We start from the raw sequence: 12673 nt of genomic DNA on the forward strand, positions 1-12673 counted from the left end.
TGTTTTTGTTACTTTTTCCTGTTACAAGGCTATGCAGCCCAGAGCTGCTCTAAGGTTCTGCTTTGTGCTCTGCTTGGTATCAGAAACGTGCTGGCACCCAGAAAACACCTCCAGGGTCAACATAAACTCCAGATTCACAATATGGCACACATTTCTAATCTCTCTGCAAATAATTTTGTAGGTTTTTCAGGAAAAAAAATACCTCTGAAGACCAGGCAGGACACTGTGGAGAGCAGGCAAATCCTGAGGAGTCACTATTGCCTAAAAACTTTTCCTATAAAATGCACAACCTGCTGTTAGGCTTGAACTTTTACCTCACCCTCACCTTTCACACCTCACCTTCACCTTTCGCATAGCATGTGTGCTAACAGGTAAGCTACAGAGTCTCTCATCCACCCGTGCACTTCTTCTGACCCAAGAAACCTTATTATTATTCTTATTTCATAGAATCACAGAATCACAGAATGGTTTGGGTTGGAAGGGACCTCAAAGATCATCTAGTTCCAACCCCCCTGCCATGGGCAGGGACACCCTCCACTAGACCACGTTGCCCAAAGCCCCATCCAACCTGGCCTCGAACGCTTCCAGGGATGGGGCATCCACAGCTTCTCTGGGCAATTTTGCAGATGCTCTGCTTCTAGCATCTTCCTTGAGGGTCTTTCCAGAACTTGCTAGATCTTACTAAGAAGCTTTCAGAGCTTTCCATCTAAGCCTTCCTTACCCTTAACTTAATCAAGTAATATCCTCCGTGTTAACTCTCGACTGTTCCTTATCCCCTTGACTTGCCGTTTATTTGGTGCCTCTGAAGTCCCTAGGATGATGTTATCACTGGAATTTGCTATCTAGTGTGAACCCCAGTGTACAACCTGGCCAGCAATGAGGGTCCCTAAGGCAGGGAGTGGTCCTCATAAATCAGCGTATTAAATCCCGCCTCCACAGACATTAACGGCAAAAGCGTCACCAATCACACAGGCTAGGATTTCATTCATGTGGCAGCTCTTCTCTTTTGGTTTCCTCAGATCATCTCAGCACAGCCCAACGAGAGCTCAGTTTTAGGTGTGTTAGCAACTTCCCAAAACTTATTCCACCTCAGAAGAGTGAAAACCCTGAAAGAATCAGCATTTACTGCTCAGCTCAATGGTAGAATTTCCCAGCAAAGCTCAAGCTTCAGGCAAAGCCACGTTGATGTTACCTACACACCTGGGCTTCTTCTTACCATTGTAGACAGGCAAGGGATGTTGAGTTCTCTCTGATCCTTGCATTTAGAGAAGTTTGTTGCCCCTGATCCTTACTTTCCTTGCCCAGACATAATTTTATCTATATATGTAAATATTTATATATTTACATATCTGTATATCTAATCACATATATCTCTCTATACAGATATATCTCTATATATGGATATATCTCTGTCTCTACATCTACATATCATCTATATAGATAATATATATAAAAATATTCTATCTACATGCCTATATACCTGTATTTCTATATTCCTATGTGCAAGTTTATCTATATAGAATTTACAGCCGTTTGTATGGCAGCCTCCTAGAGCTGGGTAAAGAGAGAGATGAAAGAACCCCACAGCTCTCATTTTTGCCATTTTCAGTGTTATGCTCAAGAAAAAAAAAAAAAAAGAAACCTTTTAAATCTTTTGACTGCATTGAACCCCAGAAACACCAGCTGTGGGGATTACCAAGGCTGTGGCTGGTGTTTTGAAAACCAACGTCTCTTGTCACCTCCGTGGCTTAGTGGCATTAGTAGCTCGGGTCTAGAGTGCCCCATTTTATGACATTCATATGTGTTTCCAGGGCAAAATCAAGAAGAATCAATGAATTTAGACTGCTAGGACACAGGCAATGATCTCTGAAGAGAGGCTAACCTCACTGATAACTGTTCAAAGTTATTACTATTATGTTTAAATGAGATTAATATCTGAATTTCTTAATTATTTCAACAATCCACTACTAGATAAGATTTGACAAAAAAAATTAATTGCCAATATTTTGTTTTATTGGTGGAATATTGTCATTCTTGAGATGACAAATGCAACTCATTTATTTACACCCAGGTAGCACCCATTTAGTGTCAGGTTCCCAGTGTGTTCACATTGGTGCTTACAGTAATTAATCAGTTAACAGATATGCAGCAGTTTTTGGAAAATTAAAATTGTTCACTATGAACACAGAGAGATAAAGTTATTCAGTAATTATATATGTCCTCATTATCTGACAGTGACTTAAGAAATCAGCAGTGTAAACCCATGTAAACCCCAATAAAGCTGTCAAAAGAGAATTTTAAAGCTGCAGAAAAACGATTATAAAGTAGGAAGTGCAATAATGCAGCTTCCCTTCAGTACACACAGGGGAAACGGTCTTTAATCAAAAGATCACAGACTTTTTTTTTCCCAAGGAACTATTGTATTTATAACAGTAGTAGGATTCCTCCCTATATGCATACATTTTAAGAGCAAATAAGTAGCGTGCACAGGCTCCCTAGCCATGAAATTATGCTGGTGGCAGTAATGGGAAGGGTGCTGTCTTTGGGAGCCTGAGGCTGACAGCATTTTCTATAGCCAGGAGGAGGGTTTGAACGGAATAGGGGCCGCTCCTCCCTTTTTCGTGTTCCTTCCCACCAGCACATCGTTTCAGACAACCAGCCAGCACCCACTGGACCGAGTGGAAGCAGACCTTAGCAGCACCACTCGAAGGCAGATGCTGCTCAGTACAGACTGCATTTTTGAATTAACCCCAGATCACCGCTGAGATGAATTAATAGCAGAGCCCAGGGAACAAGGAGTTCTGCCCGGGCAATGGTAAAAATCCTCCTTGGCTGGTCATATAAACCCTAAAACTCATGAGAACAACGAGAACCTCAACTAAATGTCTGCCTGCTGCAGCACACAGCTGTGAGCGATACCCCGCAAGCTGCTGTCTCGGGGAGAAGAGGAGACCTCCTTCCCGGTTTGGGCAACAGCACATGTTTCATGCAGCTAGGGATTTCATCAAATTAACCTGCTTGTTCAAATTAGGGGGGGAGGGAGCTGTGGGAAAAAAAAGGACATCCAAAAGGGAACGCAGAAGCTGAGTTGAAAGCTCTGGCCACTTATTTAAATAAGCAGTTTCAGCTAATGCAGGCCCCCAGTGCTTTCAAATAGCTTTTTGTGTGCCCCAGGAACACCTGTCTCTCCCTCTCTAACTGTGCTTTCTAAAAAAAAAAAAAAAAAAAAAAAGTAGAAGAAAGAGATCTTGGATTACTTTGGGTGCCTCTTTTCAGTCCAGTCTGGTTTCTCCTGTCCATTGCTGCCAAGGATAAGATTACCCAAAGAAATCTTCGCAGCCCGAGCAGCAGCCCGCTGTCTTTAAGAGCCAGGCCTGCGGTCCCAAGTTGCTCCCCTTAATTTGAAAAGGAACAAAATTAGGTTTGTACCCCAAATGCAAACCGGAAAAACTACAGGGAAAGGGGAATTTGGAAATAAATTGAAATACATGGAACTTCTTATTGCCACTCTGAAATACTGTTGGGAGAAAAGGGCTTGTAATGAGGTTGGTATTCTCTTTAGCATCTATTGTTTCTGAGCAGACGTTTATTATCACCTTATTTTTAAAAAATATCTCTTTACCCTTTCACTCTGGCATTACATTTTCTGCTATATAGATGCCTAGCTGTATGACCGCACCTATCAATCCAGAAATTGCATGTTATTGCATAAAGGGCATAAAAGTAAAGGAAAGTCTTAATATTAGGGTGCTAGAGAGAGACTAAGGTGACCTAAACCAAATTCCCACCTCTGCTACCCGTTTCCTTGAATCGCAGCCCTCACGTTCAGGTAAAGACCACAAAGTCCTTTGAGCAGCTCTGGAGTTAGTCCATGGCATGGAGCTGAACGCGTGTCTGCAAACAAGTTAATGAACGGCTTCCCGCACTGGCAGTGGAGTTCATTACTGCTGGTGGAGTGCTCTCCACAAGTATTATAGTATGATGGGCTATACGAGTGCCTAGATTAATTACGAACAGAAATTATCTCCTGGAAAACCCAACGCTACTTCTTACAACTCAGGTTAAAAAAGGCTTTTATGTCATCCACTCATGTTTTTTTCTCCAGGACATTTCCTCTTTTTTTTTTTTTTTTTTTGTTTCCCCCCCCATCTCATACTCAAAGTAAGGCTGTGAACCTCTGTTAATATTCCATCTTTTCAGCTGGTTTCCCGTTCCTCATGTCCACGCTTTTTGAGGCAATGCTTCCTTTTCAGAGGGCAGCCTTGCTGCAAACAGCATGTGCCACTCCTGTTGGCTTAAATGCTTTTAAATAAATCATTCCTGCATCCTAATTGCTTCCTGGCGGTTTCCAGAAGAACCTCTTTATGTCTCGCTGTTCTTTTAATCTGTCACCTCCTTTACACCTGCTCAGGCTTTTCTAACAACTCCAGTCAATTCCCAAGGCAGATGGCTGCGAATCAAGAATTAAACCTCCGCTAATTTCTGAGGGCGAGTCGAACGACCTGCTGCTGCGAGCTTACATCCAGCGAGACGGCAAACTGACTTATCGATTTGAGGTTTTCCCACCCCACCCTTTCCAAATGGATTTTCAGCCTGTCTCAATTCACCTTTTCACTGCAGACAGACACCTTTGCCAGATCTGTGAGTCCCGTTTACCAGCACTGGGTCGGGATGGATGAAGGATCGCTGTGATTTTGGGGGACCACGTGACACTCCTTGATGAGCCAAACTTTGGCCAAGACCCAAAGTCTTTCTCCTTGTTGCAGCAGCGGTGGCTGTATAGGTGCAGCTGCCTTGAAAAGTCAGGTATTTCTACTGGGATTTAGAGCAAAAGAATTTCTTCATCATCAACTACGTTCTGCTTCTCATCCAGATGCCATGCAGAGACAGCCTTTATTTAGGGCAGCTGAAGAGGAAAGACATTCTCCCCTTACAAAGATCTCCAAACACACCGCACGATTCATCCCAGGGTACCTTCTTGATGCTGAATGCTGTTGTCAGGAGTAGACGGGCATATACTTGATTATTATTTATTATTTGAAGATAGCGTTATAATGCCAGGGGTGTGCATAGTGATTACCGAGAGAACATTTCCCTAGGGGCTCAGCCCCATCGACTCTGCTCCATTTCCATCACAGCCGGTGGGAGTTTAGGTGCTGAGCTAAAGCGATGCTTATTTCTGGGCAGGATTAGGATCAACCTTACTTACATATGACATGATGGGAATAAAAAAAAAAAAAAAAAAAAGAGAAAAAATCTGTTTGGGCTGTTTCCACAAGGTGCTGTTCTGGATTCGCTCGATTCCCTAAAGCATTTATTTAATCAGATGTTCCAAATCAATACGAAAAATACCAAGTTGATATGGGAAATATGACATTCTTAGCTTGCAAATCGTCTCTGTTTAGTTGGATTCTTGAACCTCAGTTGATTCTATATTGTATTGAATATGCTAGGATGGAGAGGGACTCTGAAGAATTATAGGTTCCCCGATTTCTGTCATAAAGGACAATGGTACAAGTAAGAGTACATACTACAAGTACGAGTCCTCACCTTCATTCGCCTTAGCACAAAGCACCCCAAAGCCAACCATACCAGGGTAGGATGCCAGCACAAAGTCTCTACACCATTGGGGTACAGTTTTCAAATTTCATCCCAATTCCTTTGATCTCTCGCCCCCCTAATAAAGAATCCCTGACCCTTCTGCAGGCTGCATCTCTCTCTTCACTCCTTCCTTCCTCCTCCTCCTGCCACCAGTCTCTTGAGCAGCTCCTGGCCGTCCTGGATGGAGCCACAAGGGTGGTGGGAAGAGGTTTTGCAGTCTGCAACTGTTGGGGTTGTAAAGGTGTTGGTCATCAGGGAGAGGAGCTATAGGACAATCCTCCTCTGTCTGGGCTGTTAATCAGTCTACATCTCTGTCCCAGCTCTGAACCTCTGTGCAAGTGAGAACATCTCTCTATAAGGAATTTGGCTGCTACACTCACAGCAATGGAAAGGGCCAAGTAAGCTGCATGCAAGAGCTCAAGGGCTTTATTCATTATTTTCTTTTTAAGCATATTCTTCTAAAAAAGGACATTGAGATGAGCTCCATCTTTAAATAACTTCAAGAAATAAAAATCATTGGTAAACCTAGTTCAGCACAATCTCAGTTTTTCAAAAGTTGAAATTCTCCCTCAGTAATTGAAATTCTTCAGTAATTGCAGCAATTCTTCATATTGCAACCGTTTCACAAGGTGCGGGCAGGCAGTGAGCTATGCTTACTACTGGGCTTTACTCCTCTCCTTCATTTACTGCCCCTTTTCCTCCAGCTGCAACGTGCTTCATCCTGCTTTGCCTTGTCTGAAGCCGAGCTTGTGCTTCCACTTGGCAAAGCCCGCTTGCTCTCCTTTTAGCATCTATGTGGTAACTAACATGAGGTGCAAACCAAGATAAGACAAGACATTTGGATGTTTTTGCATGTGTTATGTTGAGATAAAGCGTGGGGAGGCAGAAGGGAGATTTACAGTGTCTGCTGACCCGCTAACACACATTAAAACCACTTATCTTCATGTGGATTTTTTTTTTCACTTATTCTGAATTAGCCAAAGCTAACTTCCCCTCCCCCCCCCCCCCGCCTCTTCCCTTTTCTTCAAAACCAGTCTCCCTGGCTTTTGGAGAGGTTTTCAATTTCCTATTAGTTGTCTGCTATCAGCAGAGGCCCAAAAGAATGTGCACTGAGACATCTTCGAAAATCCCACATGAGCATATGCTTTGAGAAACTGGAAGAAAACTCGTTAAAAATGAATTCTGAAGTAATAGTACTGTGTTGTAACCCATGGATTTTTGGTAACTTGCAGAGAGCACTAATAAGTTCCCTCTAAAGATGCTTCTCCAAGTGACAAGCTGTATTATTTTTACTTTGCCTCTACTGTATTTTTGTCATTTTGTTCCTGTGTGCTTTTCTGAACAGAAACTAGACGAAATTCGCATGCTTTTAGGATAGTTTCCCAAGAATACAAATTGGATTTCAGTGCTGTTTGGGAACAACTCATTACAGCAGATTGTGTAATTACTGAAAAAGCAAACAGAAATCACCTTGCTAATCAACAGGGAATACAGATGGAAAAAACAATTAAAGTAATCAGAAGCCATCAATATTTACTTCACGCAGCAAGTTTTTAATTGTCACTTAAAGACAATCCAACACAAGGGCATAATTTAATTCAATTTTTAACTAGGGATAGAAGGACTGTTTTAAATTGTTCATCTCAAACTCAAAGATTGTTAGCTGTTTTTTAACTTCTCTGGCAGTGAACTATACTAACTAGAAATCTTAGAGCATGTGCTTTCCAGGAACCTATCTTGGAAAATGTAATATCTGTATTTTTTTAGGCATTCAGTGAAAATGATAGTGCATTTAACGACTGAACATCCATGAGCAGTTCCCAAACTGGCAGCAAACAGGAAATTTGGAAAGCTGCTCAGTGGGGAATACAGATCGCTAGGTACAACCTCAGCAGCTCCGGGCAACACCAGAAACGTGTTGTGTTACAACCATTCACAAAATGCAAGAACCTACACGTTATTTTACTTTCATAAAAGCATCCACAAAATCCTGCCTAGTGGACTTGTTGAATAACTCCTCTGAGATGTCTGGCCTCAAAAGCCATTGCTGAGCCTTGCTTGAAGTATTTTGCAGACAGATATACTGCTTAATGCTGTTGCGAGCCCCTGCCTCCACGGCAGTGGAGCGGGCTCTCTGGGAAAAGGGATGGATGGAGCAATCTTTCCCCGCGGTGAGTCAGCTGGAGAGAAACTGGTGGGGCATCAGGGCAAAAATTGAGAACTAGAGATGATCTTTCCCTCCCTACTGCAGGACTTAGCCTTAGGGCCCATTGCTGGAGGTGGCTGAAGGGGAAGGAGAATGCCAGCATCTTTAAAAAAGCAATTGCTTAAAAAAAATAGCTTTCCCAAGTATCAAATCCTCACAGATGGAATAATCTTAGAAAGAATTGGTAGAGAAACCCTCACCTCCTCTCACCTCTGAAATCAGTAAATGACAATAAGGTTTTTTTAAGCCTGGATCAGGACTAACTTTTGGTCAATTAAATTGAACCCAAAAGCTGCAATGGAGATGATGGATTTGTGATAATGGACTTTTGTAGAGAGATGACATTATTGCCCGTTTAAGAGGATTTTTCTGTGTATGCCATGGGTGATGAAACTTGGCTGTGACTTTTTTCCTGAGCATTCCTACTAATGAGTTAGGGACTTTACAGCCCTTTGCCGAGAGCTTTCTCGTGACAGTTTCTGTAGGGTACCGGTCTCTCCCCTCTGCCTTCAATGCATGATCAGCGAGCAACAAAGCTGTCGACTGCAACACCTCTTGTCTTTGAATGATGCTAAGCTCCAGATTGCTGCCTTTCCCAACCTGACCACTGCAATGGAATAATCCATCCCCTGTCAGCAGAGGCTGGGACATAGCTCAGAATTAATTGGCTGAAGCTCAAACTAGATAAGCTCAAGATAATATTTATAGGTCAGAGGAAACAATTGAAAGGAACATCAAACATGACACCAGCAGGCACAACCGATGGAGTTTATCTGCCCCTTGTTTCAAAACCCAACTGTCTGCCTGTTGCTGGACATGCCTGGTTGAGGGCAGTTTTCGTAAGCGTTCTTTCTGAGTGCCATGTGTCTCTGTCTCTGGCCGAGTTCACACTCCTTGTTTAATCTGCTTTGTATTAAGAGGTTTTGATTGCATGAATGCTTGGAAAATATCTATTCTTTGTGAAAATATTTGCCTGTGCATCCTAGCAAAGAGAATTATGCATGAACACCGTTCCTGATGGTGATATTGATGTCTGTCTACACTTCAGATACGCTTCTGTCTCTGCTCTTCCCTCATTTGAAAATAGCCGTGGACTGAGTGCCCATCACTCCAATTCATGTGCATAGAGGAGCTATAGCTGAGGTTTAGAAGGGGTTACTTTTAGTGGTATAGTTGCTATTTGCAGGGAGGTAACATGTGTAGATGTTCATTAATGCTTTTTGTTCAGTTTATTCATATTTGAGCAGACATCTAAGGCATCTTTCCCAAGTTCCCTAAGTTGAAATGAGTCTGTATTTTGTGGTTTGATTACTCCTTTCTGTCTTCCTCCCAAAGAAATCTGCTACAGCGTTGTTGATAGGACTTTATTGTATTGCAATGTATTTAAAAGCACTCTCTTATGGTTTTGCTACACTAGCATACTTCTTTGAGATGCAGAGAAGCCCATTATCAGAGATCATCCTTTAGGGATTCTGCATCCAGCAAAAATAGCTCTCAGTTTGTGGATTACTGTGTGTTTTGATGTTCAGGCTTTGCAAGACAGAATTTTCTTTAGTAATCCACAATTGTCAGATGGAGCCTTTGCTATTCCACAGACCCAAATCAGTGTCAAAGGTCTTTCACAAGGCAGGGTAAGTAAAAAAAAATTCAGCAGCAATATGCTTATGCCCCCTCTGGGTTTACTTCCCATTTAGAAATAGTGAATACTTGCAAATTTTGAGCTGGTTTTATGAATTATTCACAACAGAAGAAGGATTCTGAGTTGCATTTGTACAATGAGAAAACACAGATGATAGATGGTTTCACATGTCCAATGAAAAATCAACCATCGCAGCTTGAATTTTGAATACCGATACCAAACTGCTAATGAATAATTTGCAGATCAGGAATTTTTAAGTGAATAATTTTAAACAAATAAATTTGAGAAAATCAGACAAGTGGTTCATCTGCTTCTTTTGGAGCAGCTAATTCTCCCATTCACTCCCTTCTGCAGCTCAGTTGCAGTGATTTGGTTCTCAAAGGACCAAAAAGAAAATGTAAATTGAAGTAAAAAGTGTGCTGGAAAAATGATAGCGTATTACTCTGCCAATTCAGAGTGACAGGGTGTGTGAGCAATAGGGTAGGAGAAGAGCATCTGTTAAACTTGCTAAAAATATAGAACCGGGCTCCCATAATCCGCATTGACTTTGAAGAAAAGAATGGGGCATGGGGAAAAGCTTTATTCACTGAGAACACTGAAGGGCAAGCGATTTCCTAGAGTCAATTAATAACTAAAACAACTAAAACAAGTTGGGGCAACTTTTTGGCAAGATCAGGAGTGTGCAAAAATATTTATGTGTGGGTTAGAAAATAAAAACTTCTAGGTCAGTAAGAAGGCTCTGGGGTGGATTTGCTGGGGATAAGGGGGGTCCCATGGCCCGTGGTCCCCTTTCCCCCAGCACACTGGTTTTCGCCATATGTACTCTGGAAGGGTGGCAGGGGAGGTGAAGTCCCTTTCCCCAGCCCACCTGTGGCTGCCTCTACAATCCGTCGTTATGCTCCCAAATCCCACCATTAAAAGGCACATATGTAGCTAAATTTTGCAGTTACATACTGGCTTTGCATTCTCATGTAGCTCCTGTTCCAAGGGTGGTTTTTGGGTTGGGTTTTTTTTGCATGGAGGCCAGGATTTAGCTTAGTTTCTCTTTTACTCTCCTTGGTATTAATCAGATGTCATTTCTTACAAGTGTGAACTCAATTCTAGCTGTTAATGATAGCAGGACTTCAAACTGTTTTAGTGGATCCATCATGCAAATTGCTCCTACCAGGAAGACCCCTACTTCTCTTGTGACAATATTCAGCCCTCATCCAGCCCTTCTAGTCTTCAGTAGCTCATCAGAACAATAACTCCAATAACAAATTCCTGGAAGCCTATGGAATACTTTAGGTGAGTCCTATTAGTCCCATTTTAGAGGTGGAGAACCAGGAAAGAAAAGCTATGTCACTCAACCTAAAACACAGTGAGCACAGTTTTCAGGGTTGGGCTTTAACTTAGGAACTGGTGGTTTCCAAAGTTGTGGTTAGATAATTAAACCAGGCCTTCCTCTTCTGTTGAAGCTAATCTGTGAAAAATGAGTGCCTTCCCTTTAAGAGGTTTCCAAGCATGTATGCAAAGAGAAATTTATGACCTACAATTTATGTAAAGAACTTCCTTTTCACAAATCAATTTATTAAAGCTCTGGAGGAGCTTCCAAAGGCTCTGATCCAGCAGTGCACTTAGACATGTCCATAACTTGAAACAAGTAAATTGTCCCATTGAAGTGCTTTCCTGGACTGGGGCCAAAGAAAGTGCAGTTCTCCCCTGAGTCGAGGTTCAGATGTAAAATGGGGAAAAATAATTCATCAAAAGTTTAATAAGTTACAGAGTCACGGCAGAGCTCTGCCAGCCTTCCACATTAATGCCTCAAGCTAATAAGAAATGGCCTCAGGGAGATAATTGCCTCCTTATTGATAGGCTGTGATGAAATGTTAAACCTCATCTGGACGAGGCAGTGTTGCTGGCTTTTCCTGGCAGATCCCACATCCAGGCAAATGTGAAACTTTGGAGGGGATGTGCCTGGTTCTAGGAACACTCTTGGGGCATAAGCTCCCTTTTGTTCAACTATTACTCGCTTTTAAGGATTATCCTTGTAGGAGAACTAAGCATTGCGGTATTTCAAGGATTTGGAGTATTTTGTAAGGTTTTTTAATAGTGAAATCGTTTTGACAAGAGGACTATTCACACCTTCTTCTGGACTCCTTCACTAGAAAATACTTGGGAGACGGTACTGAACATACTGTTACGCGCCGCTGGCAGCCTCGCCGGGAAACTACGCCAAGGACAGCTTCTCTAATCTGCTGAAAGACTTGTGTGTCGAGGTCATGCGCGGAGCAGTTGGAGGTAACCGGACCTTGTGCTAGCTGGGAGTGTGGAATGAGTTGTTAAATGCTAAAAGAAAGAGCGAGTTCCTAGGGACGAGAAGAAAATGTGACTCAAATTAGCAGGGTGACACCTCTGCGTAATGACATGAAGCAATCTTCTCCACTCTGGCACGCTGACTCCTGGGGATGCACGGCTACATATTGAGTCTGCAGACCTCCTTCGAGGTTCACCTAAGGTTGTTGCTCAGAATGAGTGACAGCTGTCATTGTGCAAACACCAAGCTGCCAGACTTAACAGCCCGTTCTTACGCATTATAAAATCCAACAGAAGAGGCATCGTACTTCCAAAATGATACTTACATCTACAATTAGGAAGTCAAGCCAGCACCAGGCATTGGTGAAATACTTCTTGAAGCCATAAGCCACCCATTTCAGGAGCATTTCCAAGACAAAGATGTAAGTGAATATTTTGTCAGCGTACTCCAGCATGGTTTTTATGTTTTTTCGATCTTCAAGGTAAATATCTTCAAAAGCCTGGAAGTACAAAAGATTGATTAAAAACTTCTGCTAAGCTGTGTTGGAAAGCATCGGTGCTGCACTGCAAGTCTACAGTATCATTCGTACTGTCTGTGATTTCTGATATATTTTAATGTTACCACCAGAATGAGTGCACGGGCACAGACAGGACTGACCCTAACCTAACAGAGGTCTGTTCAGCTTTCCCTTACCATGGACGCATGCTTAGCTGTCTCTCTGTCCAGCCTCTACTGCCTGTACTGACTAGACATCCTTTGAGTGTAAGAGGAGCTCAAGCACCCCAAAATTTGGGCACATGAATCTGTGAGCAGGGTGCCACCCCGAGCTGCCCGAGGGCATCCTGCCTCAGCTCCCCTTGGCTGTGCCACTGCTATCGGGGCACCGCAGATGTCCCAGGGCACAGGACGCCTGTCTTTAGGAGGCAGAATC

General features: G+C 42.6%; 1 protein-coding gene across 2 annotated transcripts in view; it reads right to left on the minus strand.

The window, feature by feature from the left end:
* LOC129202889 (sodium channel protein type 5 subunit alpha-like) overlaps positions 1 to 12673 on the minus strand; it is a 216745-nt gene that overhangs the window by 23474 nt on the left and 180598 nt on the right. For both annotated transcript variants that reach the window (XM_054816497.1, XM_054816498.1), the window contains one exon: positions 12068 to 12241. In XM_054816497.1, the coding sequence (XP_054672472.1) occupies positions 12068 to 12241 (174 nt within the window). The remainder of the gene's footprint in view (positions 1 to 12067; positions 12242 to 12673) is intronic.

Source organism: Grus americana, chromosome 2, assembly GCF_028858705.1.
Source record: "Grus americana isolate bGruAme1 chromosome 2, bGruAme1.mat, whole genome shotgun sequence".
NCBI classification, from domain to species: Eukaryota; Metazoa; Chordata; class Aves; order Gruiformes; family Gruidae; genus Grus; species Grus americana.